We start from the raw sequence: 27,292 nt of genomic DNA, 5'->3' as shown, positions 1-27,292 counted from the left end.
CTTTTTGGAGAGTGACATTGTGTTATTTGGTGGTATTTAGGTCAGTGGAAAGCTGGGTTGATCTGTCTGTGAAAAGCTTTTTAGAAAGCTGAAAGAAGTCAGTCTTCTTTTCTCTAAAGCGTCAGAGACTAACATGTATAAACACAGTCTGTGTCAGTGTGCATGAAGTGTCATCATCTTCATATCTGATTTTCTCACATCAAATGTGCTGGTGAGACTTCTGATTGGTATGTCTGGTGAAAAAGTGACAGAGCAGTAAGAGTGAGAAATGAAAATTGTATAGATAGACATTTAGATACATGTCAGAATGAAAATGGTCATTGTTTCTCATCTCCAATGTGATGGATTTGATTGATTACATGTTGTTGAAATCATCACTACTACAGTGGTTTGAAAATGGTGTTGGTTTAAAAGCTGTTTCAGAGGGTTTTCCACCATAATGTAAATGAAATGAAGGGTAGAAGGTACAGTACAGTCAAGTGTGCTGTGTCTGGTACTTGAGGTATTTCTTGGCCAGAGGTATGCTGTGCACAGGAGCTCGGCTCTGTTTAATTACATCACTGATCATGTTCTTGTATATAATAGAAGTCATCTGCCTTTACTAGAATTCTAATGGGGCTGTAATTCTGACCACCAACATAGCCAAATTAGAATCCAGTTTCAGTGTGTTTTTCTTATGTTTAAGTCCCCTAAAATGTCAGACCTTGACTTTACTTACTTGTATCTGTGCAATGATTGTCACTATAGAGGTGTTTTCACATTCCTCTACTGAAGGGGGAGACTGTACACTTCCCTAAATTCTGAGATTCGCAAGCTAGGTTTGGGACGTCACAAATTCGAAGGCTAAGAAACCTGAAACCTCCAGCTCGGAGTGGACTTGTCAGTACAGAGAGCGAGAGTTTGCACTAAATTAGTTTAAAGTTTAGACAGCGAACATGGTAGAGTGTGCAGTTTTGGATGTAAACTGGAACCTGGAGCTTCCTTCTATCTACTAACCTTACGTAATAACAATGTGAACACACTTTAACATCGAACAGATATTGTGTATGTTTCACAACCACTAACGCTGTCAGCCACTGCCAGTTGCAAGCTAACAAGCTCAAACAACATAAACAAATAAAAGATGCTAACTACACTTATATTCTGATACGTCTGCTAGTTGCTGATTTTGGTGCACAACAGACTCCTCATCTGGGTTTGACTGAGGCTCAAACATGTACAACTGAATCTCTATCTCTATGTTTCCTCTTATTCTAGCCATCTTGACGCCACCGCTCTCTCACCGTGGATGTATGTCACCCACATCCATGCTTTTACCTGCACTGGTCGACCTAACTTGCAGCAGTGGTGGGCGGGCCATTCAGAGAACCAGAGTTTCTCAATGAGGGACAAAGAGTAGATGTGCTTCCAGCCCCTTTTAACTTTTTATCTGGGATAATCATGTTAAACAAAATATTAATCATAGCAGAGCATTTTTACATACTTTAAAATGTGTCTGGAGGGGAACTTTAATGGCCAGATATACTCCAAAGCGCTGTGGTTCTGTTTATACTGCATTGATTATCTGGATAGGTGGATGTATTTACACGTGCAGTTCCTGCGGTCATAAATTTTGGGCTGTGGATGGTCTGTGCAGACCCTGGCATACACTGGCAGATGAAATGTACGTTTTCAGGTGAAGACATTTTAACATTTTGTCTACATTTTCTTGGCTTAAAACGTCAATTGTTTAAAAATGACATTTTAACACTGGCCAAAACAAAAAAAAAGATAAAATCTCAACGTAATGCTTGCTGAATTTCCATACTGAATCATCCGCATTCTAACTTATTTTTTCAGCATAGGAGCTTTGGTATACTTCAAACATAAAGGTTGCACGGGTAACCTGGTCTGAACTGTCAGTGGTTTTCATAAGAAACAAGCATTTTGAAATTAATTGTCAATTTGTTAATTAGCACTATTTGAATATGAAGTTATCTCCACTTCTTTGGCCATCACAGAGAAAACTGGTGGACAAAAGGGGAACAAAGAAAATATATAGATGGATGGAGGAGAGGTAAGGAGAAAGTCAGTGATGTGGAAGAAAATAGACAGAGAATGAAAGAGTGAGAGTGTAATATCTTTGTTTGACTTCTCTTTCATGGCTACCAACTGCTCAAGTCCTGCTGCGTTACCTAGCAACAATGGCCCACTTTGTAAAATGAAATGGAGCGCGTACACACGCACGCACACACACACACACACACACACACACACACTTGCACAGATAATAAGATGCCTGCTGATATCTATTTGTGTGTGTGTGTGTGTGTGTGTGTGTGCCATTACATGCAGCTCTCTCTTTTGAAAGCTGTCCCTCTAAACTGTCTAAACATCTACCATTGTAATTTATCTATAACCCAGCTTGCCTTCCACACACTGTTGCTGTGTGTGTGGCTGTGGAGTACATCTACATGCACAGACCCACTGGAACAGTCTGGGGCTTGTGCCTTGCTCCTGGGCTTGTTAGCAAGCCAGAGAGTAAACCAGTCAACTGTGTGAGATGTAGTTTTGGTGGAAATTGGGTCAATAAAAATACCAACCCCCCTCTCTCCCTCTGTCTGTCCCTCTGTCTCTTCCCCTGAGCAGATGGAGCTGGTCTAGTGTAATCTTCTCCCTCCTGTGGATCTGTGTGTATGTGTAATTATAGCTTACCTTTATGGCAGTGAGAGCTTCAGAAAAAACATTTGTCTTCCGGCACAGAAGCAGTTCAGGCCTATCACTCTGACAAACAGTAGCAGCAGACCACAGGAGGTGTTTCTGTCCTTCTCTTATGGTCATTTTAGTTAAGACTTCTTTAAGGCCTCCATTTTTGATGCGTAGAAAATAAGATTGAAGAGATGGAGACTGAGATGGAGTGTTTCATACTTGTCTTACGTACCTACCACTGCACATATGTATTCTACACATGTAGCATGTTTGCTCAAATGATCAAAGGAGTTGCAAGGAGTTGTTATATGTATTATTGTTTGTGATTGATACAGGATTTAATAGAATTTATGGAATTGCTAAACCACCTCTAGCCATACCTTAATTGAGAAACTAACCCATGGATTTTGTGGTTGGAGTATTGGAGAACTCAATCTCTCCAATTAGCTTCATAGGTTGAATTACAGCAGTACACTGCTGGTCTTAACTGAGCTGATAAATAATAATCTCCCCTTCAGATAATCTTGTGACAGACAAGAACAACAACCATAATGACAATCAGTGCTTTACCACAATTTAAAACACACATAGACACACATTTATCTGTCACACTGTGATAAACCAACACTGACAGTTTTCAGTGACCTCACTTATCTTAAAAAGTATTTCCGTGAGTTTGATGTCTTAACGTGTCCTTGTATGAATTATGCAACCTTCCTGGATGTTACTGTGAGTACATCATCAAGTTCAGTTTGTCACTGAAATTTCCTCAGAAGAAAACCTGAAGCACATCTGAAATTTATGTATGTGTGATGAAAGGTCACTGAAGATTACATAGAATAGGTCTCTAACTTTCCTTAACTCATAAGGCATACTAGGTCAGGTAATTAGGCAGCTTCCTACACCTCCTTTCACTGTTTTGACACTTCAAACATTCTGTAATCCTGCAAGATTACAACACTATGTCCCTGTATGTTCTACAGATACAAGGAAAAACAGTAGGTGGCTCTTAGCAAAGAGAAGCTCTGATCTGTTGTATGGCAGCTCATCAAAATCAGCAGCAGCCAAATTAACTGAATTTTTTCTTTTAAATGTAATTGCACCAAAATCAAATGGCTTTTTGGATTAATAAAATTGTATTGAATTGAACTGAAAGGCACAGATCTACCATAGTATGCAACTGCACTCAAGGAAGCAGCAAAAAAAACCCCCACAATATTGCCTAGATTCATCACGACAACTATTTTATTTCATATTAAGTGATCCACAATCTGATATACTGGATCTATATCGGCACTGATACTTAGCTTATAAAACGGATTAGGTATCAGCCAGACATGGAAAAAAATACTGACCAGAAATAGTATCAAACTTGGGGTTTGATACTTTGATACCTGCATTAATTGATTTTGGCACTTGTTGTTATGGCTAACAGTTACCTGTTTGCACATCCAGCAGACACAGAGCAACATTAGCATTTATTTGGAGTCATGTTTGTGTCCACCTGAAGAATGTAAGACCAATAGTCATTCTCCTTTTAGCTCTGTTTTTGGTCTCTATCAACTCCCGATGAAAATATCTGGCTCTTCAGCTGCTAAATGCTCCACTATGTTCACCAGCTGGTCTCTAACTGTGTCTGTCAGCAGTTTGGTGCAGGTGGTGTACAGTGAGTGTAACAGAGCTTTTTCACTGAAAACAGCTGCCTGCTGCTGGACACCAGGATGATGAGAGTGCTGAGACTGAACCAAAACAGTAAATTTGCTGGCTATGAAGACAAAAAAATGGGCTAAAAGAGGAGGGGAACTATAGATTTGGTGATGACTCTCTGTGGGTTCATCGCTACGGGCACCCCTTTCACATTACACATAGTCATTTGATCCATGTAAAAATATTGATTAGTGCAGCTTAAAATAATGAATCAGTCTCACACAGTGAGCGTTTACCCATTTCTCTATGATTCTACGTAGACAATGGACATTACTGGACAGTATGAAATATATAAATATATAAATCATGCATGTTAACACCAGGTGGAAATGAGGTCTGAGAGTGGAAACTATGGTTTATTGTATTCAACTGTTTAAACATTTTTTGCCCAGCAAGTTGTGTGAAGATGGCTTTAAATAGTAAGTCAGTTAATAAGAATTACTAATTAAACATTTTCCTTTACTGCTATGTTGGCTCAATACAGAGATATCTGTGCAAGTGTTAGGAATATGTGTCTACGGAAATGACTGTCAATAAAGCTGAATTGAACAGAGCAGAGGGGGCAGGAGTGGGAGTGAGACAGATTGATATAGAGAGAGCTGAGAGGCAGGGAGAGGAAAGGAAAGAGAAAGCAAGTCAGAGAGCATGGTGAGTAAGAGAGAGCGAGCCTGCGTCAGAGAGAGAGAGAGAGAGAGAGGGAGGAAGTGTGTGTCGGCAGGCCCGGCCTCCGGCCCTTCCCCTCTCTCCTCTCTCTCCCTCCTTGCGTCAGCAGCAGTTAAAATGTCGGCTGTGTAGCTCGTCCTCTGCTCTGCTTTCTCTCCCTCTTGGCCATCTGTCTTTTCTTACCACAAGAAGAAACCACACTCATGCTTGCTCTCTATCTCGCTCTCTCCCTTATTTACCCTCATCATCCTTTCTTTTCTTTCTTCTTGCCTTTCCCCTGCTCACTGGATTAAAGCTACTTTTGTCAAGTGTTTTTTGTCAGAGCCGTTGCTTGGAGACGGAGGAGAGAGGTAATGTTACAGATTTATATCCTCTGCTGTTGCTCAAATCACTGCTGTTTTAATGTAAAACCAGAGTTAAGTTTGATTTGATCCATGAGACTTAATGGAATGGATTGAAGTAACAAACTGCCTGGGAACTGCGGACATTTCCCAAAATAGAATGTATGGTCGTTCTAATCTGTTGTGTCCTAGATGTCGACATGTATATGTGTAGCCTGTTGCAGTCTCTGAAGGTGCTGTTAGCATTGTAATCTAGCTGCTTCTTTCATACCTCCTTACTACACACCTACTACTAAAATGTTGTAATCTACAGCACAGGCTTGTCACATTCTAGCTTGTAATAATTTGTAGTTTGTTGTAGAGTAGATGGATTAGAGCTAGTCCCAGACATGCCAACCTGTACGCATTTTTCAAAGTATGCTGGTACGAGTTTTTACCTCAGAAAGAGGTCTTTTTTAAAATGTATTTTTAATTATTTTTTTTACACGTAAGTCATGGTTCGAATTACAGGGCAGATTGGGGGCTCTGACTCCCCTAATTAAGACTTGGAGCCCCCCAAAAGAGGTAAAAACAACACATCAGGGGAGTCTAAACATTTATTCAATTCAATTCAATTTTATTTATATAGTGCCAATTCATAACAGAAGTTATCTCATTGCACTTTTCCTACAGAGCAGGTCTAGACCGAACTCTTTATAATATTAATATTAATAATTATTTAATTATTTATGTATCCTTCCTACCTGTAATCGTAAATATTACAATATATTTCCCGTATTTATGCCTGGAAGAATCTTGTAATACAATTTCAGACACCCCTAAAGTGGACCGTACCATTTCTTAACCTTGACGTTAATGTCACGTCTGCCTGCCTTTCACTCCCATCATTGCAGTGGCTTGCATCCTCATTAAAGTCTATGCTCGTATGCGTCGCCCAAGCCAATGGAGATGCTGTAGGTTAATGTATGTAACTAGCTATCTAGCTAGTTTAATACACTTTACTTTGTTATCTTCAGAGCTTCTGAATTAGATTGTGTCAAGTGTCTACGGATGACCCTAATGTTAGCTAGTTTCTAACTTGCTGGCAGTTTTGCTCTAGAATACTTTGTTGGTGACCCCATTATACGAAAGGTGTGTGCTACGTGCCCCTGGTGTACTGGATTTGATTTATCATCATCTACAGACTGCAGGCGTTACGTTAAACAAGCAAGATAGTGTCAAGATTGTAAGACTTCAGTGAAGCACACGCCTGCGTAGTACTGGGTTGACCCCATATTGTCATTGTATAATTCGCACTCTGACATAAGTAATGGTTAAAAAAATATAGCCGAGACATTAAGCTGAGATGATTGTTTCTTCTCCTACAAATAAGCTCTCTTCCAATAAAAAAAATGACCAATGACAGTTTACCTCGTACAGTAGCTTTTAATGTCAGTCAAGTTGCTGCAGGAAACCTCCCAAATGGGTAAAACCCATGTATTTCTATTTGACCTGTCATGCTCTGATATGTCCGCTTGCTTGCGCGATTATATTGTCTGGAAATTCCAAATTTTTCTGAACGAAATGAGCTACGGCACTCACAGGTTTGATATACATTTAACTGACGAAACCGGCGTTCTAATCACAAATGCTTGTGTGAGGACACTTTGAAGTGAGGAGAGAAGGAAACGTCACCATGAGATACCAAGGAGAGAAATGAGGGGGGAGAGCGGTGTGTGTATGTGTGTGTGTGGGTGTGTGGGTGTGTGTGTGTGTCTAGTCTATAACTTGGCCTACTCTTGGAAAATTTGAAGGAACGTTAACACCCCCCATTGCAAATTAAGTACAATATGTAAGGAGGGATGTGATTGCTTCTACAGTTTCAACAGCCATGTTCAAATTCAGCCTCTATTAGGTCGTCATGCTATTAAGTAATATTGATATAATACAAACAGTATTAACCAGCTGTAAAATATTTTTCACCTTATGGAGGTGGGGGTTAATCCTCCACCTTATTGTAGCGTTCACTCACAAACTACTTTAATCTGCTCACCCTGCTTTTCCCTTCACTTCTCTTTTCCCCGCACACACCAGCTTGCCCCGCCTCTTTCTGCCGGTATTATCGTGAACGATATGCTATGGTACACCCTTATCACCTTAGCCACAAAATAGTCAGTTTCGGCTGGTTAAGGCTTCACAGCTACACTGTCATCATCTTTTCAAACTAGCTGAAAATCATATTTTCAAAAATCAAATTGGCTTAAAGTTAGATTATTATGGAGGTGTAAACAATAGAAACTATATAAATATAGCTGTGGTGGTAGGTTAGTGTGTAGCCTAAGTGAAATTGTGTTCCTTGGTAAGCTATGTTTAGGCAGGGGGAAGACAAATGGACAAACAGGCAGAAATGACCAACTAACAGTATTGGCATCTGCAGATTATTTTTACCCTGTTATTGGTATCAAGAATTTTCTTATCACTGCATCCCTCACTTTCTTGTGTGTTTGACTGCTGCATGTATTTAAATGATGTACTGTAATGTATATGTATGCAAATTATGTTCAATAATTCATAGTGCGAACAGCAGTGATTCGCATCTGACATAGATGCCGAAGTGGTACTCAAAATTCATCCAGGGTTGGCAGGTCTGTATTCCAAAAAAAAAATAAAAAAAAATAAAATGTAATACTTGATTAACACAAAAAAGACCTCAAAAAGTTTAATTGTGCCTGTGGATTATAGTTTATTCTTTTGTTTTTCCCAAACTCACTTTTAATTCTTGCTATGTCTAGTTCTTTTCCTCAGATGTATTTTCTGTGATACAGGTTTTTCCATTACCCTGTGCTACATCAGTGACAGCAGCAACCAAATCTTCATCACACTCTCTTCTGGAATCACTAGCCCACACTGCACTTCTGATTGTGTTTTGATGAGGAGGCACCTCTATCTTAGTAAATCATTTCATGTGTCCCAGTACATTGTGTGTTTGCAGAGTGTCTGATTCATAATCATGTGGGATATTACTCAGCCCTAAACATGGCTATAGTGATGACTACCGTTTCTCTGATAGTTTTCATTTACAGTATCTGTTGGCTTTTTCATCACGATTTCATCAGCTTTGAGAAGTCATAGACAAATCCATCATGTGACTTGTGCACCTGCATAGCTAATGTATTTTGTGTAGCACCAGATGTACAACTTAGTCCTGCACTTACATTTAATACAGAGACTCTAAAGGGACACTCAACTGATTTTACTTATGATAATCTGTGTACTTGTCACAAGTAGTACTACTCAGCCTGTGAAAACAGTTGTATAATGTATCCTGTAGCTCTGGAGGAGCTTTGTCAAGTGTGACAAAACAAACGTGGTGATGTGTTCTGGGTTTTCTGGTATCGGGCTTGACCTTTAATATATTTAATGAAAAGTCTGGCTACCAACTGTGGGCATGGAGTGTGAAAGAATTAGGTGTGGACAGAGAGGGTCTACTCTAATGAAAGACAAAATTTAGTTACATTGTTGGAAGTGTAGGATCCTGTGTTTTCGGAGCTTGACCCATAGTGGGGACTAAAAGGCAGCTGCTTCAGTTTTGACCATTCTTTTTTAAAAATCTGTCTCTTGCAACTTTACTCCCCCAACTTTATAAAAGTGCCGTGTCGGTTATTCATATAACAGTAGTTAATGGAAACACAAACTGATTTGTATTTTATTTGTCTGTGTGTTTGCGAATTTACTTGTGCAACATTTGGATGGAAACATAACTTGTTTGCGGCATAACTTGCGCTACGGTCGCGCCGGCCGCAACCGGTCCAAATCGCAGTCAGTCTGAATGAGTATATCAGTCGCTCTTCCATATTCAGTTACTTCAGTTTGGCTCACCTTTCAACCGGATGTTGTTTCGTCCTTGGATGGAGGGTGAAGCAAGTAATGTGAAGCTGATTGGTTCATTCTTCTTCGAAAAAGTTGAGATTTTTCCATCTCAGTATGCCACGGATGCGCCCTAAAAAACAGGCGTGTCGCAACAGTATTGCTTTCGGTTTTGAGTGCCGTTGTAGCACGTCTTGAATTTGTACGTGCTAAAGATGCAACATCTGAATGGCCCCTTACACAGCCTATCTGCAAGCTATGTAAAAGATGTGTGCCAGTGAAGGGCATGCAGACCTAGACTTGTACTAGGCTATTTGCTTTTTGGTATTTAAGCACTTTACTATCAAGCACTGACCTCGATTTATATGTGCAGTTGTCCATTTTAAGAATGTGCTGGATTTCTAAGAGTAAGTAAGTAATAAAGTTTCTTGTTATGCAAATTTGATTATTGTGAACTGTTTATGGGTGAATAAACACATTTCTACTGTTTAAAATATTTTTATTCTCTTAATAATAACATTCTTAGTAGTAGTAGTAGTAGTTGTAGGCTATATTTATTCATTTTTATTAAATTATTTATTCTCTGTTTAGCATTTTTAAATTGTTATTGACGTTCGAATTTTATTTGTATTAAAAATGTTGAATAATCATCTTGAGTGTGGCTTCAGCATCTGACGGAGCTTTGAAACAATCAAACCTTTAAAGGTCTAGTGTGTAACATTTAGGAGGAGCTGTTGGCAAAAATGGAATATAATATGTTTTCATTGGTGTATAATCACCTGAAAATAGAATAAGCTGTTTTTATCTATGGAGGGAGCGGGTCCCAGTGTTGCACCGCCATGTTTCTACAGTAGCCAAGAAGCACTGGCTCTTGGTAGGGCCATTCGTATTTTCTCGCAAGTTTCACGGCCACCGTAGTTTCTCCTACATGCTTGGAAGGCGAGCGGTATTCAAATGGTTGCAAACTGCAATTTCACCGCTATATGCCACTAAATCCTGCAAAAACACCTTAAAGCTTTCTGCAAGCAGTTAGTTAGTTAGTTAGTTACTTACGTGAATAAAAAATTATAAGTGTGAACATTTTCATTAAAATATTTAAACATAAAAAAACTATTTAGCGTAATAGCAATGGCTCTTATGTAAACAACAGCTCTCTTTTCAAAGTCTGTGTGTCTGTGCTTGGTGCGACAGCATCATGTTCCGTTTAACATTATTCGCTTTAATATCACAATCCAAATCATATCCATAATGTTAACTACTCTTATGGAGTGCAGAGCAAAGTTTTGGTGAACAGACATATGGAGAACGTAGATGCGGGTGTCGGATCCATGGAAAAGAGGTGGCAAACTGGTTTGTAATTTAGGATTTAAAATTCACTCGTCACTCGTGCTGATTAATGGGGCTTAGCGGGCGGACATGCCACTTCACCAGAAGCATCTCAAATACACAGTAGGGTGCAGATTTTAGAGATTTTTTTTTACAAAGATAGCATTTTAGTTGTAAGTTAAAATCGCCATAATATTACTGCAGGAAAAAACAATCGTCGATCATCCCTTAAATCGTCGATATAGGATCCGATTGCCAATAGCCTATTTGGTATTTAATGTATGACCTACATTTTTAGTAGCATTTTCCATTGGGATGGAGTTCAAAATGAAAGTCTTTTCTATTGTTTTGTCTGCCCCTATGTAGCACTGTATTATATACAGTGGTGTGAAAAAGTGTTTGCCCCCTTCCTGATTTCTTTTTTTTTTTTTGCATGTTTGTCACACTTAAATGTTTCAGATCATCAAACAAATTTAAATATTAGTCAAAGATAACAGAAGTAAACACAAAAGGCAGTTTTTAAATGAAGGTTGTTATTATTAAGGGAAAACAAAATCCAAACCTACATGGCCCTGTGTGAAAAAGTGATTGCCCCCTAAACCTAATAACTGGTTGGGCCACCCTTAGCAGCAACAACTGCAATCAAGCGTTTGCGATAACTTGCAATGAGTCTTTCACAGCGTTGTGGAGGAACTTTGGTCTACTCATCTTTGCAGAATTGTTGTAATTCAGCCACATTGGAGGGTTTTCGAGCATGAACTGCCTTTTTAAGGTCATGCCACAGCATCTCAGTAGGATTCAGGTCAGGACTTTGACTAGGCCACTCCATCATTGTCCTGCTGCAGAACCCAAGTTCGCTTCAGCTTGAGGTCACGAACAGATGGCCGGACATTCTCCTTCAGGAGTTTTTGGTAGACAGCAGAATTCATGGTTCCATTTATCACAGGAAGTCTTCCAGGTCCTGAAGCAGCAAAACAGCCCCAGACCATCACACTACCACCACCATATTTTACTGTTGGTATGATCTTTTTCTGAAATGCGGTGTTACTTTTACGCCAGATGTAATGGGACACACACCTTCCAAAAAGTTCAGCTTTTGTCTCGTCAGTCCACAGAGTATTTTCCCAAAAGTCTTGGGGATCATCAAGATGTTTTCTGGCAAAAATGAGACGAGCCTTAATGTTCTTTTTGCTGATGTTTGATCTTTTGGTCTACTTCACTTTGTCAGACAGGTCCTATTTAAGTGATTTCTTGATTGAGAACAGGTGTGGCAGTAATCAAGCCTGGGTGTGGCTAGAGAAATTTAACTCAGGTGTGATAAACCACAGTTAAGTTATGTTTTAACAGGGGGGGCGCAATCACTTTTTCACACAGGGCCATGTAGGTTTGGATTTTGTTTTCCCTTAATAATCACAACCTTAATTTATAAACTGCATTTTGTGTTTACTTGTGTTATCTTTGACTACTATTTAAATTTGTTTGATGATCTGAAACATTTAAGTGTGACAAACATGCAAAAAAATAAGAAATCAGGAACGGGGCAAACACTTTTTCACACCACTGTAGGTTGTCATCCAGTGCTGTTACCTTTGAGCTGCCAGCTGCAATAGCTGTTTGGAATAGAACTCCAAATGCTGGTTGGTTCCCTGTTGAGTAGACTAACTAAAGTGTGTCAGAGTTCCGTGGAGGAAAAGCAGTCAGCCACCTGTTTGATGGAGGGCCTGGCAGAGGCAGAAACATTATTTCTAGTCATCTTGCTGTGGCGTGTCATTCATCCTTCATATAGCTGTACCACATACTGAGCTGCTGTCGTCTGACACTAAAGACTGGGCGCGAAATAAAATGTCATAAGGAGTTAATTATAGTTGAATGAATTTAGTTTGCTTTAACAACTGACATTTGTAGAGCTTTTTGGAAGTATTGAATTTAATCGACTGAAATTGGTCCAGAGTAAAAACTGATGGTATCATGTTGGTTGGAGAGTCTGTTACTGAGATCTCCATGTTGACTACTAGTTTTGGTTATGAAACATTACCTGTACAATTCCCTTGACCTAATCAGCTGATCAGGTCATTTTGTTTAGACAGTGAGCTAAGGGCAATAGCTCAGATTTTAGAGCTAGTATGCATAGATTATGTGTGTGTGTGTGTGTGTGTCTTGGAAATGAACTGTGACCCACTTACAGAGCACTACTCAGCAACATGTCCTGCAAATCCTCAAGTATTTTTGACATTTTTTGCTGGTTATGTTAAAAAAATATGTAAAATGGTCAAATGTCGTAGGAAATGCTTGTGTGGAATATACTTTTTGCATGACCACAGGTGAAATCACTCTTTCTGACCTCACCCCTTTCGATTTGAACAATTTTTTTCCTATGTGCTAACCTATATGAGAGTGTTAGAACGTGGTTTGATTAACTAGAATGACCAACCATTCAGGAGACAGGGGCCCTCAAAGTTACATTACATTACTTGACATTTATTTAGCTGATGCTTTTATTCAAAGCGACTTACAATAAGTGTGGATACGATCAAGTAGTTTTTGTTTTTAATGACTTAATTTACTTACTTGTGCCGAGCAAATTAAGCCGCATTTGAAACATCCATTCTGAGGAGAAGCTGCAGTGCATGCAGAGGTCAAGCTCATCTACTAGCCTAGGCTATGAAAAGGAGCTAAGCAAGCTTTCATGTCCTGCAGGCGTTGTGGATGCAGCACAAGCTGGCCAAGTTTAACAGGCTGGCTGTAATGTTTCTTGCAAATACATCACAAATAAAGAAACCGTCAGACGAGTGAATGATGAATGAAAGAATGTTTTGCTGCCTTTTCATCTTTACTAGTTAATGTTAGCTAGCTACAGAGTGCCAGGGCTTCATGTACACGCTGACAAAAGATCGAATCTAATAATGAGATAAACGCAGCACTAAGGCTATCATTTTCAACGTCCACATGAATATTGAAATTACCTAAAATAATTACTTTATCTGTTTTAAGGACTAAACTTGATAAAAACTCTGAGAATTAAGATAAAAATTCAGAATAAGGACCAGGAGCGCGGTACACTATAACAAATATAATTGGTTGTCGTGTTTTCCAGGTCGGGTGTGAAAGACTAAGAACAAGGCTTTCGAATGAGTTATAATTTAGTTTAGGTTTAGGGTTGATTAATAGGCTTGAGTCGAAGATGGCTGCAACTCCATCACCTCGGCCGGTGCCTCAAGGAATATGAGCATTAATATGACTGGGCGGAGTGGATTAATTTAGGCTAACATATTCTTCATGATCCAGCCAGGTTACAGTAAGTCAAAATAAGTCAATATGATACTCTGATATTAAATCGTTCACTAGTACAGCTTTAGATGACAGAGATCTGATGTTTAAGAGTCCACATTTAATTCTCCTATTTTGTTGTGCTATTTCAGCGTTTTTGTTTAGGTTTTTATTTATAACACCTTCTTATAACTTTAGATTTTATATATTTAAGTGGTCAGGAGGCAGACAGGAGAGTTTTGGGTGGGTAACTGCTCTGGAAGCAAAGAGAAACGTGTAGGACTGCAACTGCCTCCTGGTCTCAACTCTGAGTTGTCGTTTTGGTCCATTAATAAACTCGGCCAGATTTCTACATATGACAGCTGCTCCATCCAAAGTGGGATGAATGCCGTCTCTCCTAATCAGACCAGGTCTTCCCCAAAATGTCCGCCAATTATCTACAAATCCCACATCGTTTGCTGGACAGCACCTCGACAGCCAGCGGTGGAATGAAGACATGCGGCTAAACAAGTCATCACTGGTCAGGTTTGGCAGGGGCCCAGAGAAAACTACGGAGTCCAACATTGTCTTTGCATATGTACACACCAACTCAACATTAACTTTAGTGACCTCTGATTGGCGTAATCGGGAGGCGTTATCGCCGACGTGAATAACAGTCTTATTGTATTTACGTTTATCCTTAGCCAGCAGTTTTAAATAGGATTCAACATCGCCCGCTCTGGCACCAGGAATACATTTGACTAGGGTCCTTGGTGTCGTTAACTTCACGTTTCTCAAAATGGAGCTGCCAATAATCAGAGTTGGTTTCACAGCGGGTGTGTCGTTGAGTGGTGAGAACTTGTTAGAAAAGTGAACGGGTTGGTGGTGAACCGTGGGCTTCTGCTTAGGGCTATGCTTCCTTCGGACAGCCACTCAGCCTCCCTGGTTTCCCAGGGCTGGCTAACTACAGCAGCTAATGGTTGAGTTCCCATGGTGCGGAACCGCGTTTCCAATTCACTAAGCCTCGCCTCCAATGCTACAAATTTACTACATTTATTACATGTACCATTCTCACTAAAGGAGGCAGAGGTATAGCTAAACATCTGACACACTGAGCGAGAGAGAGAGAGAGAGCAGGAGAGTGAGAAGGGGAGAGAGAAGCCATCGCTAGCTGCTAAGCTAAAGAACGGTAGCTAGCAAAAATGAATAGCGTGTAAACTGTGGGATTAGTGAGAAAGTCGTTAAAAGAAGGAGAGACCTATGAATGCTTGAGCAGAACTAGTGTACGTTTATAGCAGATCAAATCACTATGACGAAACAAAATTAACTGAGATGAGCTAGAGCAGCAGAAATTCGCTACTAGTAAAGTAGTAGTTCTGGTGACTGGAAATGACATAATACGCTTACCGCAGCTAGTCCCATCCAACCAATGAAGTCATTTCACAAGTCACAAAATCACCCACATTTGGTGGGTGCTAATTTCCACCACTGGAATAGACTAACTGATAAATAAACTGACAAACCACAATTAACTAATGGTTAAAATTCATCAATTCACAAAGAGAAAGCCGGAACAGGAGACTAAACTAGATTATAGTCAAGTGACAACAGAAAAACAGCCTGCAATCAGATAAAATCTAACACCACGACAACAGCACAGAATCAGATTAAGTCTACTAACACCACTAGAACTGCACACAATTAGGCAAAGAAAAGTAACCTAACACAGCAGAGCACAGTCAATCAAAAAAGTAAATATACACAGCCTAATTCTAGCAGTCTTTGATCAGGAAAGTAAATGATGTGGAAGTAAATTTCTACCTGATGCTGCTTCAGTTCAGCAGACACCACCATACCAAGCCACCAGTCTCTGGCATACTGAAGTGTGACACAGCCGTTGATTTCGTCAAAGGTCAGGACTTCGTCCTCAACTGTGATTACTTCTATTTGAGTTGTTGCATAGAAGAACTGCTGTGTCATGACCTTCAGCCTGGAAATGGGTTGAAAGTAATGAAGATTCCTAGTGCCTGGTAAAGTTCTCACCTGACTGAAACACAGCTTCAGAAATTCAGCAAGCCATTGGGATATTGTGAAGTATTCCACTTCAACAGCTGGGATATTGTCCTTAGCAAAGAGGTACAATTGATGTGGAGTCTGCATTTGGTCCTGAAATGGCAGTTGCCCCTCATCTACAACCCACTCACTCCAAAGCAGTGATGCTAGTCACACCCACGCTGACAGTTGCTGCTCCTATGCTGTGGAGGCCAAACCACATATCAATGCAGCTCTAGGTGAAAGCTCTATTTGACTTCAAATTAGTGCTGACATGATTAGTCGATTAATGATTAGTTCATTGCCAGAAAATTTATTTCCAACTATTTTGATAATTGATTCATCTTTTAAGTCATTTATCAAGCAGAAATACCATTCATTATCTGGTTCCAGCTTCCCAAATGTTTTACATCATTGTAAATTGAATCTCTAAGTTTTTAACTGTTGATTGGACAAAACCAGCAATTTGAAGATGTAACCTTGGGCTCTGTGAAACTGTGATGGCCATTTTCACCATTGTCTGACATTTTCTAGCCTAAACAATTAATTGATTAATTGGAAAATAAATTGACAGATCGATCACACTGAAAAGTCTACTTTCTTTTAATGTAAAAATCCACCCTACATATTTCGTCACACCAGTGCTCAAACAATATATAGTTTATTATTACCTTTCAAAGTTTCTTCTTGATTTCTTCCTCTCACTGTCTTCATTAGATAATGGCCTCCTGAATGACAAAGCTTTAGTGTGTGTGTGTGTGGTGTAGCCTCTCTAGTAGGCTTGGGCATATCAGTTTTTTCATACCTTCCTGACATTTCACCAGGGTATATGGTTTATGACTGTATTTGTGTAAAAAAACAACAACAAAAAAAACAACGTTAAAGCTGGGCTGCTGGTGACGTAGCATGTATGCCAGTGGTGCTGTTAGATTGCTACTAGTCTGCCCCGTTAATACAGGTGCGTGTGCAGCAATCGGGATAGCAAACAGTTTGTTGACTGCAGTGAAAATGTTGTTTTCGAAAGGCTAAACGCCAACAAATATGGATTGAAGCAGAATATTTCGTGAGATAAAAACATGTTGTGAATTTTGGAAATTATTACATCTATCTTTTTTTCAAAAAAAATTTGACTTTCGGACTTTACAACCCTCTGGAGTTATTGGACTGTTTGGGTTGGCCGATTGGACAAATATATCGACAATCAGTTGGGGTTTTTTTGGGGCAATTTTTGTCGTTTTATTTTGCTAAATTAATGGTCTGCATACGAAGAATGAGTGAGAGCCGCTGCTCAGCGACAGACTCGTTCAGCGAGCTAACCCAGCAGCTCAAAGAGGCCAGCAACGGCAGAGAGAGGCAGTGGGCAAACAGCTGTAGAGAGAGAATATTTTCACACCTAACTCTTTGAATTAAGGGTTTATTTTGACCAAACCAGAGTTGGTGACTGTAGGAAACTAGGTGTAAGAATATTTCCTTTCCTGACATTTTGTGAGTTTATTTTGTTTATTTATTAGACTACTACTACGGGGGGGTGCGCCGCACTCTGATGATGCATGAGCTCCATCATCCCCCCTTCATCTCCTTTACATTCTGCTGCACTTTTCTTTATCAATTATTCGACAGACAGACAGGACAGTGGAGGAGACTGATCTGCTTTCTCAGAATGGCATTTTTTCATGTCTGTCCTCTTCTGATGTTATTACTGCCTGGGGGTTTATGTGCGTGTAAATATGCTTTGTCATTATAATATGGAGACATTAGTTTGCATTTGTTTCTCTGTAGATCCACTGGTTTCAATGTGTGTTGTGTACTGACAGTAAGTGTATCTATCTCTCCTCTGCTCATCCACTCTCCTGCTGCCTGTCTGGAAATACACAGTGACAGAATGCTTTTTCCTGGCACACTGGCAGATGTGACCTAATTGTGGTTGAGTTTTGTGTGTGTGTGTGTGTGTGTGTGTGACATGTGCCATGTCCTTTCAGTCTGAGAGAGAGAGAGGAATCAGAGCAGGGATCCATAGATGGCAGCCATGCTCTGTATTTGTGTTATTTCCTGTTGTGCCATTATTCATTATTTGTAGTCCTTTTTTTGTAGCCAGCCATGACATGGATCACAACTGAAAATCATAGTGAATCACACTGTATCTTCATTTATCCTGCCAACGTTTCCTTTGTTTTCCTTGTTGACAACACACCTAACAGAAGAATGACCCGTTTAGTGGTTGAGTGTGAACGTTCATTTTTAGCCCTTGAAACAGCAGTTGACAAAAACAGTCTCACAACATGATCCGTTAGTCGCTGTTGTTGAGCTTTCGATTGTATCACATGATCTTCCTCATTAGATGGAGTTTCATGGAAAGGGAAATTTGAACATCTACCATTCAATGACAGCTGAGCAAACTCAGAGTCAACGGAGATTGTTTTGTCATCTGCTGTTTCCAAGGTCAAAAATATACTTTCAAAGTTGACTTGGAAATAGTAGTTTGACAAAATAATCTCAACTCAAGGTCCACTATTACTAGCTTTTTTCTGAACTTTCAGCTCTGTCTCACAGACTTCATCAACGGATCGGATGGAGGCAAAACTTGAACAGAAGAGTTTTTGTGCGAATTTTGCTGTTGAAGACATATGAGATGTAAAATGTGGTTAAAAGTAGGGCTGACCCCGACTAAAGATTTTTCTAGTCGTTAGTTCAAGCCATTAGTCAACTAGTCGTTGAATGTTTATTATATTAATTTAATTATTTCAATGTATATTTTTGGGGCATCAGAAAATGGTTTGAGTTCCGGGGCTGAGAAAGTAACATTGTTAACACAGTGCTACATTACAGAGAAATACAAAACCGTAATAATGAGCCTTTAAAATATAGATTTTACAAGGGGAACGATGTAAGCTGCCTGTTGCTAACGGCAAAAGCGATATTCTAAATATGTCGGAACAACCAGCAAGGAGACTGAACATTTTGTTCTTTTATTTCAACACAGCATAACATGACACAAGTCTCATTGCATTGCATTGAACATGCTGTGTCTTCATCGTCCCTGGAGTCAGAGTCCTTGTCGCTATAAATCTCCTCAGTACTGTATTCCCTGTCGTCAAACTGTCCTCCGTCGGTCCCAGAGACTGTTTTCGGTCCCAGGCCATGTTCACTGGAAGGCTGCTAAACACGGTTCCGGTTCTGGTGCTCTTTCTGGCCCCGCTTCATTCATGTTATTTATTATTATGATAGTCACAGTTCCTGTCCACTCGTTTCTGCCTCCTACAGATGCCACGAAGAAGACAGTGAAGGCTCACGTTATGCCTGAGCTGTAGTTTGGTTGAAACTTGTAGTTCTCAAACTTAAGTATATAAACCTTTTTTAAAGCAAAAGCTATTTGTTTTTGCATTTCTTATCTGATTATTCGATTAATCGATGGAATAATCAGTAGAATACTCGATTACTGAAATAATCAATAGCTGCTCTAGCATCCAGGCGACATTATCTGTGACAGTAGCCACATCGCGTGCATGTTTACAGGCATGTGATATGCAGACTCTGCATGCACAGCAATCAGTTCGCTATGAGTTCGCTATGAGCTCTGGTGAAGGGGTGCACTTGAAGTGCGCCCCTTCACCAGAGCACATTGGGAAGTGTTCGGAATCCATATATCCAAGAACCCTTAAATTGGACTAAATTATGTAATATCAGACAGACCTGTCTTGTAGATCAGTCATGGAAAATGAGAACTTAGAGAGTTTTCCTTTTGTATCAAGCAGCAAAAAAGTTGTAGCATGATGTGTTTGAGTTAACTTACCTTAGTGACGTTGCACGTCCTGCAATGTGACAATTGAACATGCATACATTGTGAAGTCGATTATGAAATGATATATCGTGCAGCCCTAGTGGGCGTTCAGACCAAAAACAGCCTTGCATTAGAAAAATGCAAGGGGCTGTGCTGGTGGGAGCGTGTTGCTTCAGATACACGTGAGACAATGAAACAGAATTCAGGAAGTCCAGTTCCAAACTAGAGTTATGTAGTAATTAGTATTAACAATGTAATGTAATGTAACATGCTAAAATAAAAGCGAAAGTCCAACAATGGTAATGCAGAGGATACATTTGATTGTTGCTCTTGTGTTCTTTTGCTGAAGATCAGATGGAGAAGCCTACTGCCAAAGTCTGACAAAAGTGACATTTGCACTTTTGAATAAATACAAATAATTTCCAAAATAATGTCCAGTAGTGTGGCCTTTGCTGCTGGCTGCATGAGGCCACTGGAGGCAGGAAATATAATATGTATTGACAGACAGAAATAGAGCTGCACACACACACACACACACACACACACACACGCACACGCACACTATCATGTTTTGCTTGCACACACAATGTGCTCCTGCCTCCTGTGGCTGTGTGTGTGTGTAAGGGGGGGGGGTCACAGCGGTCATTTTTCTCACCTCTAATCTCTCATCTCTCTGTCAGACTGACTTTGTTATGTAACCATAAATCACAGCAGCACCAACCCCTGCTACGCACACGTACACACAAACATGCACCTGCCTACTGCTGTGTCTCTGTTGTTTTTTGACTGACTGACTGATATCAGGAACTAAAATAGAAAATAAGAAGTGATGTGGAATTAAAGAAACCTTAAGACAGCCTCTCCACAATGAGGAATATAGCTGTAAATAGTTTGACTGCGCTACATTCACATCAGTACACATTGTTAGAAGTGGAGATAAGGAAACCGGTGCAGCCTGGTCTCTGTGTTGTATGTGCAGTAACAGCTGAGCTCAGGCTGCAGGCTGACATTCATCATCAGAGTGTGTGTGTGTGTGAGAGAGAGGCAACATCAAAGTGGAGTATACTGCCTTTGAACTGTCAGACTCTCTGGAGCTCTCCTTCTATCCCCTTCTCTGTCTCGTTCTCCTCCGTCCCTCCCTGCCGCCCTCGTCTCATCATGTCTCCGCTTGTGCTTTTCCTCCCTCTAATCTCATTCAAAGTCATTCATGTCTCTTCCTTCATTCCTGTTTCTTCTGTCTCAATTCTCTACATTTGGTTTAGAATGTTTTGTCATAGAACACTGAAGCTCCACAATATATTATGTACATGTATTGTTTATTACATATGTATTGTAGAATTGATGAATTCTACAAATGACTTAACCGAAACCTAAATCATTCTGATGTGACGTTTGGATCAGATTCTTCATAGAAACAAGCTGTCCTACTGATAAGATGATGTTATTGTGTAATTGTTGTTGTGCCGTTGTTGACCATGTTCTGTTTTGTGTGTGTAGGCATTTAAGCCAGTGGTGGGGAAGAGCCTGTTGTCACCAGTAACAGCAGTGGAATTCTTGTTAGACCGACAGCTGGACTTCCTGTCTGACCATTCAGCCTACCAACCATACCAGGTAATAATCACACTCACACACATAAATACACTGAATGATCATCAAGCCCTTTTGAATTAGCTTACTGTGCCTGATTACTAATGTTTGTTCAAGTAATGAACCTTCACTTCAATTAGTAAGACATTGTGAAAGCATTGAATCTAGAATGACCATGTTATCCCCACCCCTAGAAATACTTGTTCTTCTTTTTTACCTCGGACAGGAGTAAGACAGCTAATTAAAGCAGAACGTCAGCAGGAATGTTGATTTGAAATGAGCTTTTTGGCTGTGCTGTCTCATAGCACTGGTTTTAATTTCCGAGCAGTTAACACTATGAAATGAAAAAACATCAAAGCTACCTGTTGTCTTGATGTGAATAAAAGATTTATGTGGTCTAAAAAAAAAAACTATGTTGACTTTTGGTAGATGTACACATTGTAACTGGATCTCATTTGCTAACAAAGAATTAGTGATTCACAATTACTTCTTGGCTGGATACTGCAATCATGGAATGTTGGCCCTAGAGAGTAGCCAGGGTTGGGCGCTGTGTTCCATATGGATCCAACACTGCCAGGGTTTAATGTGACTGTGAAGCTAACACATACAGCCGCAGTCTCTCCTAGGCCTCAGCGATAAAGCGATAGCGATGTGTACCGGTGATAGACACTTCATCAATAGCAATAAAAAAATTATTCGATAGAATGTTCGATAGTTTCACTTAAATACATAAAATGCAAACCGCCATGAAAGCACATAACGGATATGCCCTGGCTCGTAAACAGCCTATCATCCCTTGATAAGAGTGTGTTATGAGTGACACACAAACAGCCAATTAGCTGTGCAGCTAACTTAGCGCACAGGAGCTTTGGACTGAGTGGGCAATGCTGTCGGCGCCAGAATGGGCACCAGAACTGGAGCCACAACAACAACAACAAAGTTGTTGTAAACTGGACAGTGTCAGCACAGTGTCACTTGTTACTGTAAAATGTTTTACTTACAAATGGTATAAATGATCCTGTTTATATTTTAAGTCCCTTACATTTAATGGATCACCTACAGCTCTGATAGTAAATCAATCCAAATAGCCACACTGTCACGTGTGGCTCAGAGAGCTCAATCTATCATATTCTATAACGTGATAAAAGTCATAATGATTTTCAGATTGACTTTAGGCTGGCCAGGGACTACCATGGATGTATACCAGACCCAAAGATGGCGCCTATTCAGTCAGATAAGAATTGCTCGCCTGCCACATACACCAAAAAAGTTTCTAGCTTCCAGGTTTACTTCCGGGCTTTGCGGCCCACCGAACATGCGCAGTAGCGTTTCTCCCCGCTGGCCCCACTCGTGACATTGTGATGACATCATGGATTTTTAAATCACTTCTCTTGGCTCGAGGAAAGTTTTACAAATATAAAACCTCCATGGATCAAAATTCATAGTAGAAAGAGTCATAATTGACCTTGTTTGCAGTTCGAGGTATACTGTCAACAGTACAGGCGTCTCTTTTATAATGGTGGTTTGTGGGGAAAATGCTTTTTGGGCCGCAGGGGAATTTTTTTGTTGCAATACCGCGGGTGGCCACTGGGCAGAATTGGAAGCAAGGCTGAGCGGGGCGCTGGATCCAGTTCTTAGCATACATCCATGGGGACTACGGATCAAAACTAGCCGTTTGGCTAATTCTGGCATATTTACAGTAGTGTTTATTAATATGCACTGTCCCTGAGAAATAAACTGAATAAATAAAAAATAGTAGCCTAAAGTAAAGCTGGTGATGTAAAACAAATATAACAAAAGAGCTAATTAATAATATGATGTTCCCACCTCTCCTCATACCATGAACTATAGATAATACTTGAGATGATTGATTGATGTAACAATTGCTTGTCTCTGCAGCAGTTTTCTCGCCAATCTAAGTTCTCCACAGTACAGACAATCATTTCAACCTTTAATTGGCTTCAGACACTGTGAAAACAGGAGGCTTTGCTTTACGCCACACAAAAACAAAAATATTTAAAGTGCAGTGACAAAACACACCATGGCCCACAGATAAACTTGTAAAGGTAAATGCAATGTATTATGTAACGGCTGCTCAGACACAGAGCAGAGAAACTCGCTAGCCCAGGCTTGCTAGAAACAGGATGGCTACATCACATCCAGGATGCTTTGTTAAAGCAACACACTCCACCGCTCCACTGCTGTAGAGAATGACAGTTTGAACTGTTTCTGTGGCACAGAGACTCGTACAGCAGGCTTTATGGTAGATAGTACAAAATCATCAAGCAAGGGGGTCATGGTGTGTCATCTATAGCTGGGTTTATACTTGACACAAGGCGTTAACAGCTGCCCTGTCGTAGATACCTGCAGCAAAGGTTTTGATTTATAGTTCAGTGTACAACACTAAACACATGTATTGTACATGATCAGACCATATCGCTTTAGTTATATTCCCCTCAGTAAATCATTCTTTTATTTACTTTGTGATATAGAGTGATGGTGTGCTACGCTTGTGCTAATAGAACTGGAGTCTATGCTTCTTTGCCCTGTCTCATTCCTGAATAGGAGTGGGGGATTGCAGTGAGCTGAAGGTTTGCAGCAGAGATGGTTTTCTTAGATGTGTATTAATAAAAAGAGTATTTCTTCAGCTTGCTTCATGTTGTCCTCAATATCAACAATTTCCACCAGCATCCAAAACTTTTCAATCACAGTTCTTGTTGTCTCCACTTAGTATCGCCGTAGCAACTGTAGCCACTGTGGAGTGTTGAACTCAGCATAGTTTGCATTTTGCAGTCACGCTCAGCTCACAGACGGCACGGGTGGTTGCGCCATCCTACTTCAAAGAACTGCATAGTACCTACAAAGACCAACTGCTTTGGGTCTCAAGGCTTATAAGTGGCATTTGAACACACTGGCATTCTGTGCCTGTGTGTAAGAAAATTATTACAAGCCGGTATTTGTACTCCAAAGAACAAACTAGCAACTGAACGCTCTCTTCATATGACTAATTTTAAAAAGTGCAATTGGCACTGTAATGTTTTACTTTGCTGTGCACTGACATTTTCAGTCATTTTTGCTGTGATAGCCTTAAGGTTGATATTTAACAGACAAGATGAGAGACATTTACTTGACTAAGTCAGATAGCCTTTCCTTGTCAGCCCTACATATATTCAAACCTTTTAAATGAAAATATAAGCTGATCCCATATACTTATTAAAGCTTATTTTGAGAATAACAAACACACTACCCAATCACTACTTGCTGCCAGACCGCACACCCAGAATACACGTACTCGCAGTCCTACACTCGCAGTCCCAGTACCCCACATTAGCAGTAACTGCAGCCATCTGAAGTGAAGGAAAGTGGGAGCCTCACTCTCGTCCTGACACTGCTAACTGCAGAGATGTTCTCTCTCTCTCTCTCTCTCTCTCTCTCTCTCTCTCTCTCTCTCTCTCTCTCTCTCTCTCTCTCTCTCTCTCTCTCTCTCTCTCTCTCTCACTCTCTCTCTCTCTCTCTCTCTCTCTCTCTCTCTCTCTCTCTCTCTCTCTCTCTCTCTCTCTCTCTCTCTCTCTCTCTCTCTCTCTCACTCACTCACTCACTCACTCACTCACTCTCTCTCTCTCTCTCTCTCTCACTCACTCACTCTCTCACTCTCTCTCTCTCTCACACACACACACACACACACACACACACACACACACACACACACACAGATTCCTCCATTCTTAAATCACCCATGTCTGCACAGAGTTGCCTATTCTTCTGGAGACCTTTAAACCCCGCAGAGCAGTAAAAACAGTCCGACTCTCTCTCACACACACTCAGAACAGTGAAGCCGTGACCACGCCACTCTCTGTTTTTCCAGTTGGACAGGAAGACCGGAGGGAGGAAGAGGGAGGGGGCTGCAATCTGTTTGGCATGAACTGTACAATGAAGTCACTGTTTATAGTGGGCCAACCAGCCTGCTGCTGAAATGTGTGTGTGTGTGTGTGTGTGTGTGTGCGCCCTGTTGCTAGAAAGTTATGGTGTGTGTTGAGGCTGAGGGACAGGAGGTGGAGAATAAAACTGTTAGTGCTGACTCAAGAGTTTGACCAATGTATATACACACACACACACACACACACACACACACACACACACACACACTCAGTAACAGAGCAGTGCAATTTCCCCAGTATTGTGCTAGTACCAGCAGCAGTTTCCAATCTGTCAGTACACTGTGTAGACTGAGTTGTTTTTCTTCTTCAAACCAAAAGTGTTAGTGGTGAAAATGTTAAAATGAAATTACTGACCACCACCACAATGGCTGACTGTCTACTAGTCAAGTCAAAATGTTCTAAAAGGTAATCTACAACATCTGATCACATTTCATTATGTTGTCACATCAGTTGCAGATTGCAGCTTCATTAGAATAAGGGTTAATAGAAAACATCCTCCACCCTCAGAAAGCTCTCAGGGTCCAGTTGTAATTGTTGTTGTGGTTTGGTTTCTGGCTGGAGAATGAGCTGTAGCTGCAGGCTGCAGGGCAGAGTGCAAAGAGTGTGCAGGCTGGGCCAGCTGACTCCCCTTTGCTACTAGAGTCATTTAATGGAGATCATCCACAGTGACAGCTGACAGACAGAGCTGCAACAAAACTTATGAAAGGCAGCCGCTCACCTATACTAATTCCCAACATGTTATGTTATCCAATGCAACAGTCCTGTAATATACACTACTTTTGTGAAACTTAGATTTAATTGTTGTTGACATTGTGTCTTTTGAAATGTCGATTCAACTCTGTAATCAGAATCAGAAAAACTTTATTGATCCCCGAGGGGAAACTCTTTTGTTACAGCTGCTCACTGTCACATCAGTGCACACAGGAATAGAAGCACTAAGCAAATCAAAATATAATACACTATAATACAGGTCAGATAAATTAAGTACAAAGTGGATATAATTATAAAATTAAAATAAGTGTAAAGTACAAAGTGGATTTACCGGTTGATAAATATGTACAGTGTAATAATATAAGTAATAAGTAATAGTGCATGTACTCTGTAGCTTATTAAGATGATTGAGACGGTGGATATTGCACATCAGTAATAGAAGTATCAATAAATAGGGAATAAAAAAAACAATTCTAGGTGGTATTTGCATTGTGCCTGATGCATCTTCTTCCTCTGAGCCATAGAGCTCCATTATTGTCCAGAAAGAATTTAACTTTTATTAAATACATTTTATATTCATACCTTTTCTTTTAGTCACAGAGATTTGACTTTGTTTTTAGTGGCATCTGCAAAGCCGTAATTTGTCGGAACAACCAGCAAGGAGACTGAACATTTTGTTCTTTTATTTCAACACAGCATAACATGACACAAGTCTCATTGCTCAAAACACGGGAATAAATAACTTCCGACTTCACAAAAACAAATACTCGCAAACTTATCAATACGATGGGTGTATAACGTTACTTACAAATTAACTGGCTACAGACTTGCACCTCTCCCGCTTCACGCCTCTCCTGTCCCCACCTGAACATGCTGTGTCTTCGTCGTCCCCGGAGTCAGAGTCCTGGTCAGAGCCGCTATACATCTCCTCAGTACTGTATTACCTGTCGTCATACTGTCCTTCGTTGGTCTCGGAGGCTGAGCTCAGTCCTGGTCTGGGTCCCCTGCCCCGGGGCTGAAAACTTCGTCCTCCCGGTGGTCCAAAGCTCCTGTGCTAGCGTTGTAAGCAAACACCAATACTCCCCCGGTACTCCGAGCACCAAATCCGGGCTAACTAGCTAATGGCAGCTAGTACAGTTAGCAGCAGTGCGCTGGTAAGTGACTTCCTATGTTACAAGAGAAAATGTCCGTGTTGCAACAATCCCAATACGTTTGTCTCGGTGACAAGGCGCAGCTCCCGAATGCAGTTTGAGAGAGAGAGATAGGCTATGTCAAGGTAATTACTTGTCATATTCAGTTATGTGTTGACTGTGTGTCCCTCAGTTTGTGACATGCAGTCACATATTGTGCAGCTCAGTACGATGCATGTGCTTCTCCTAATATAATCTTTTTGCCTTTCGTTAGGGAGG

The 27,292-nt window shown here is 40.4% G+C and overlaps 1 protein-coding gene across 4 annotated transcripts in view; it reads left to right on the top strand.

Annotated features, from left to right (window-relative positions):
• The window catches only part of jmjd1cb (jumonji domain containing 1Cb), a 205,348-nt gene that overhangs the window by 111,314 nt on the left and 66,742 nt on the right, over positions 1–27,292 (top strand). For 3 of the 4 annotated variants that reach the window (XM_044178369.1, XM_044178370.1, XM_044178368.1), the window contains exon 3: positions 21,145–21,258. In XM_044178369.1, coding sequence (XP_044034304.1) covers positions 21,145–21,258 — 114 coding nt within the window. Of the gene's footprint in view, positions 1–5,174; positions 5,409–21,144; positions 21,259–27,292 lie in introns of those variants that run through there. The other variant, XM_044178372.1, reaches the window with a different exon arrangement.

This window comes from Siniperca chuatsi, linkage group LG20 (assembly GCF_020085105.1).
Source record: "Siniperca chuatsi isolate FFG_IHB_CAS linkage group LG20, ASM2008510v1, whole genome shotgun sequence".
Taxonomy (NCBI): Eukaryota; Metazoa; Chordata; class Actinopteri; order Centrarchiformes; family Sinipercidae; genus Siniperca; species Siniperca chuatsi.
This window is presented reverse-complemented; position numbering and strand designations above follow the sequence as displayed.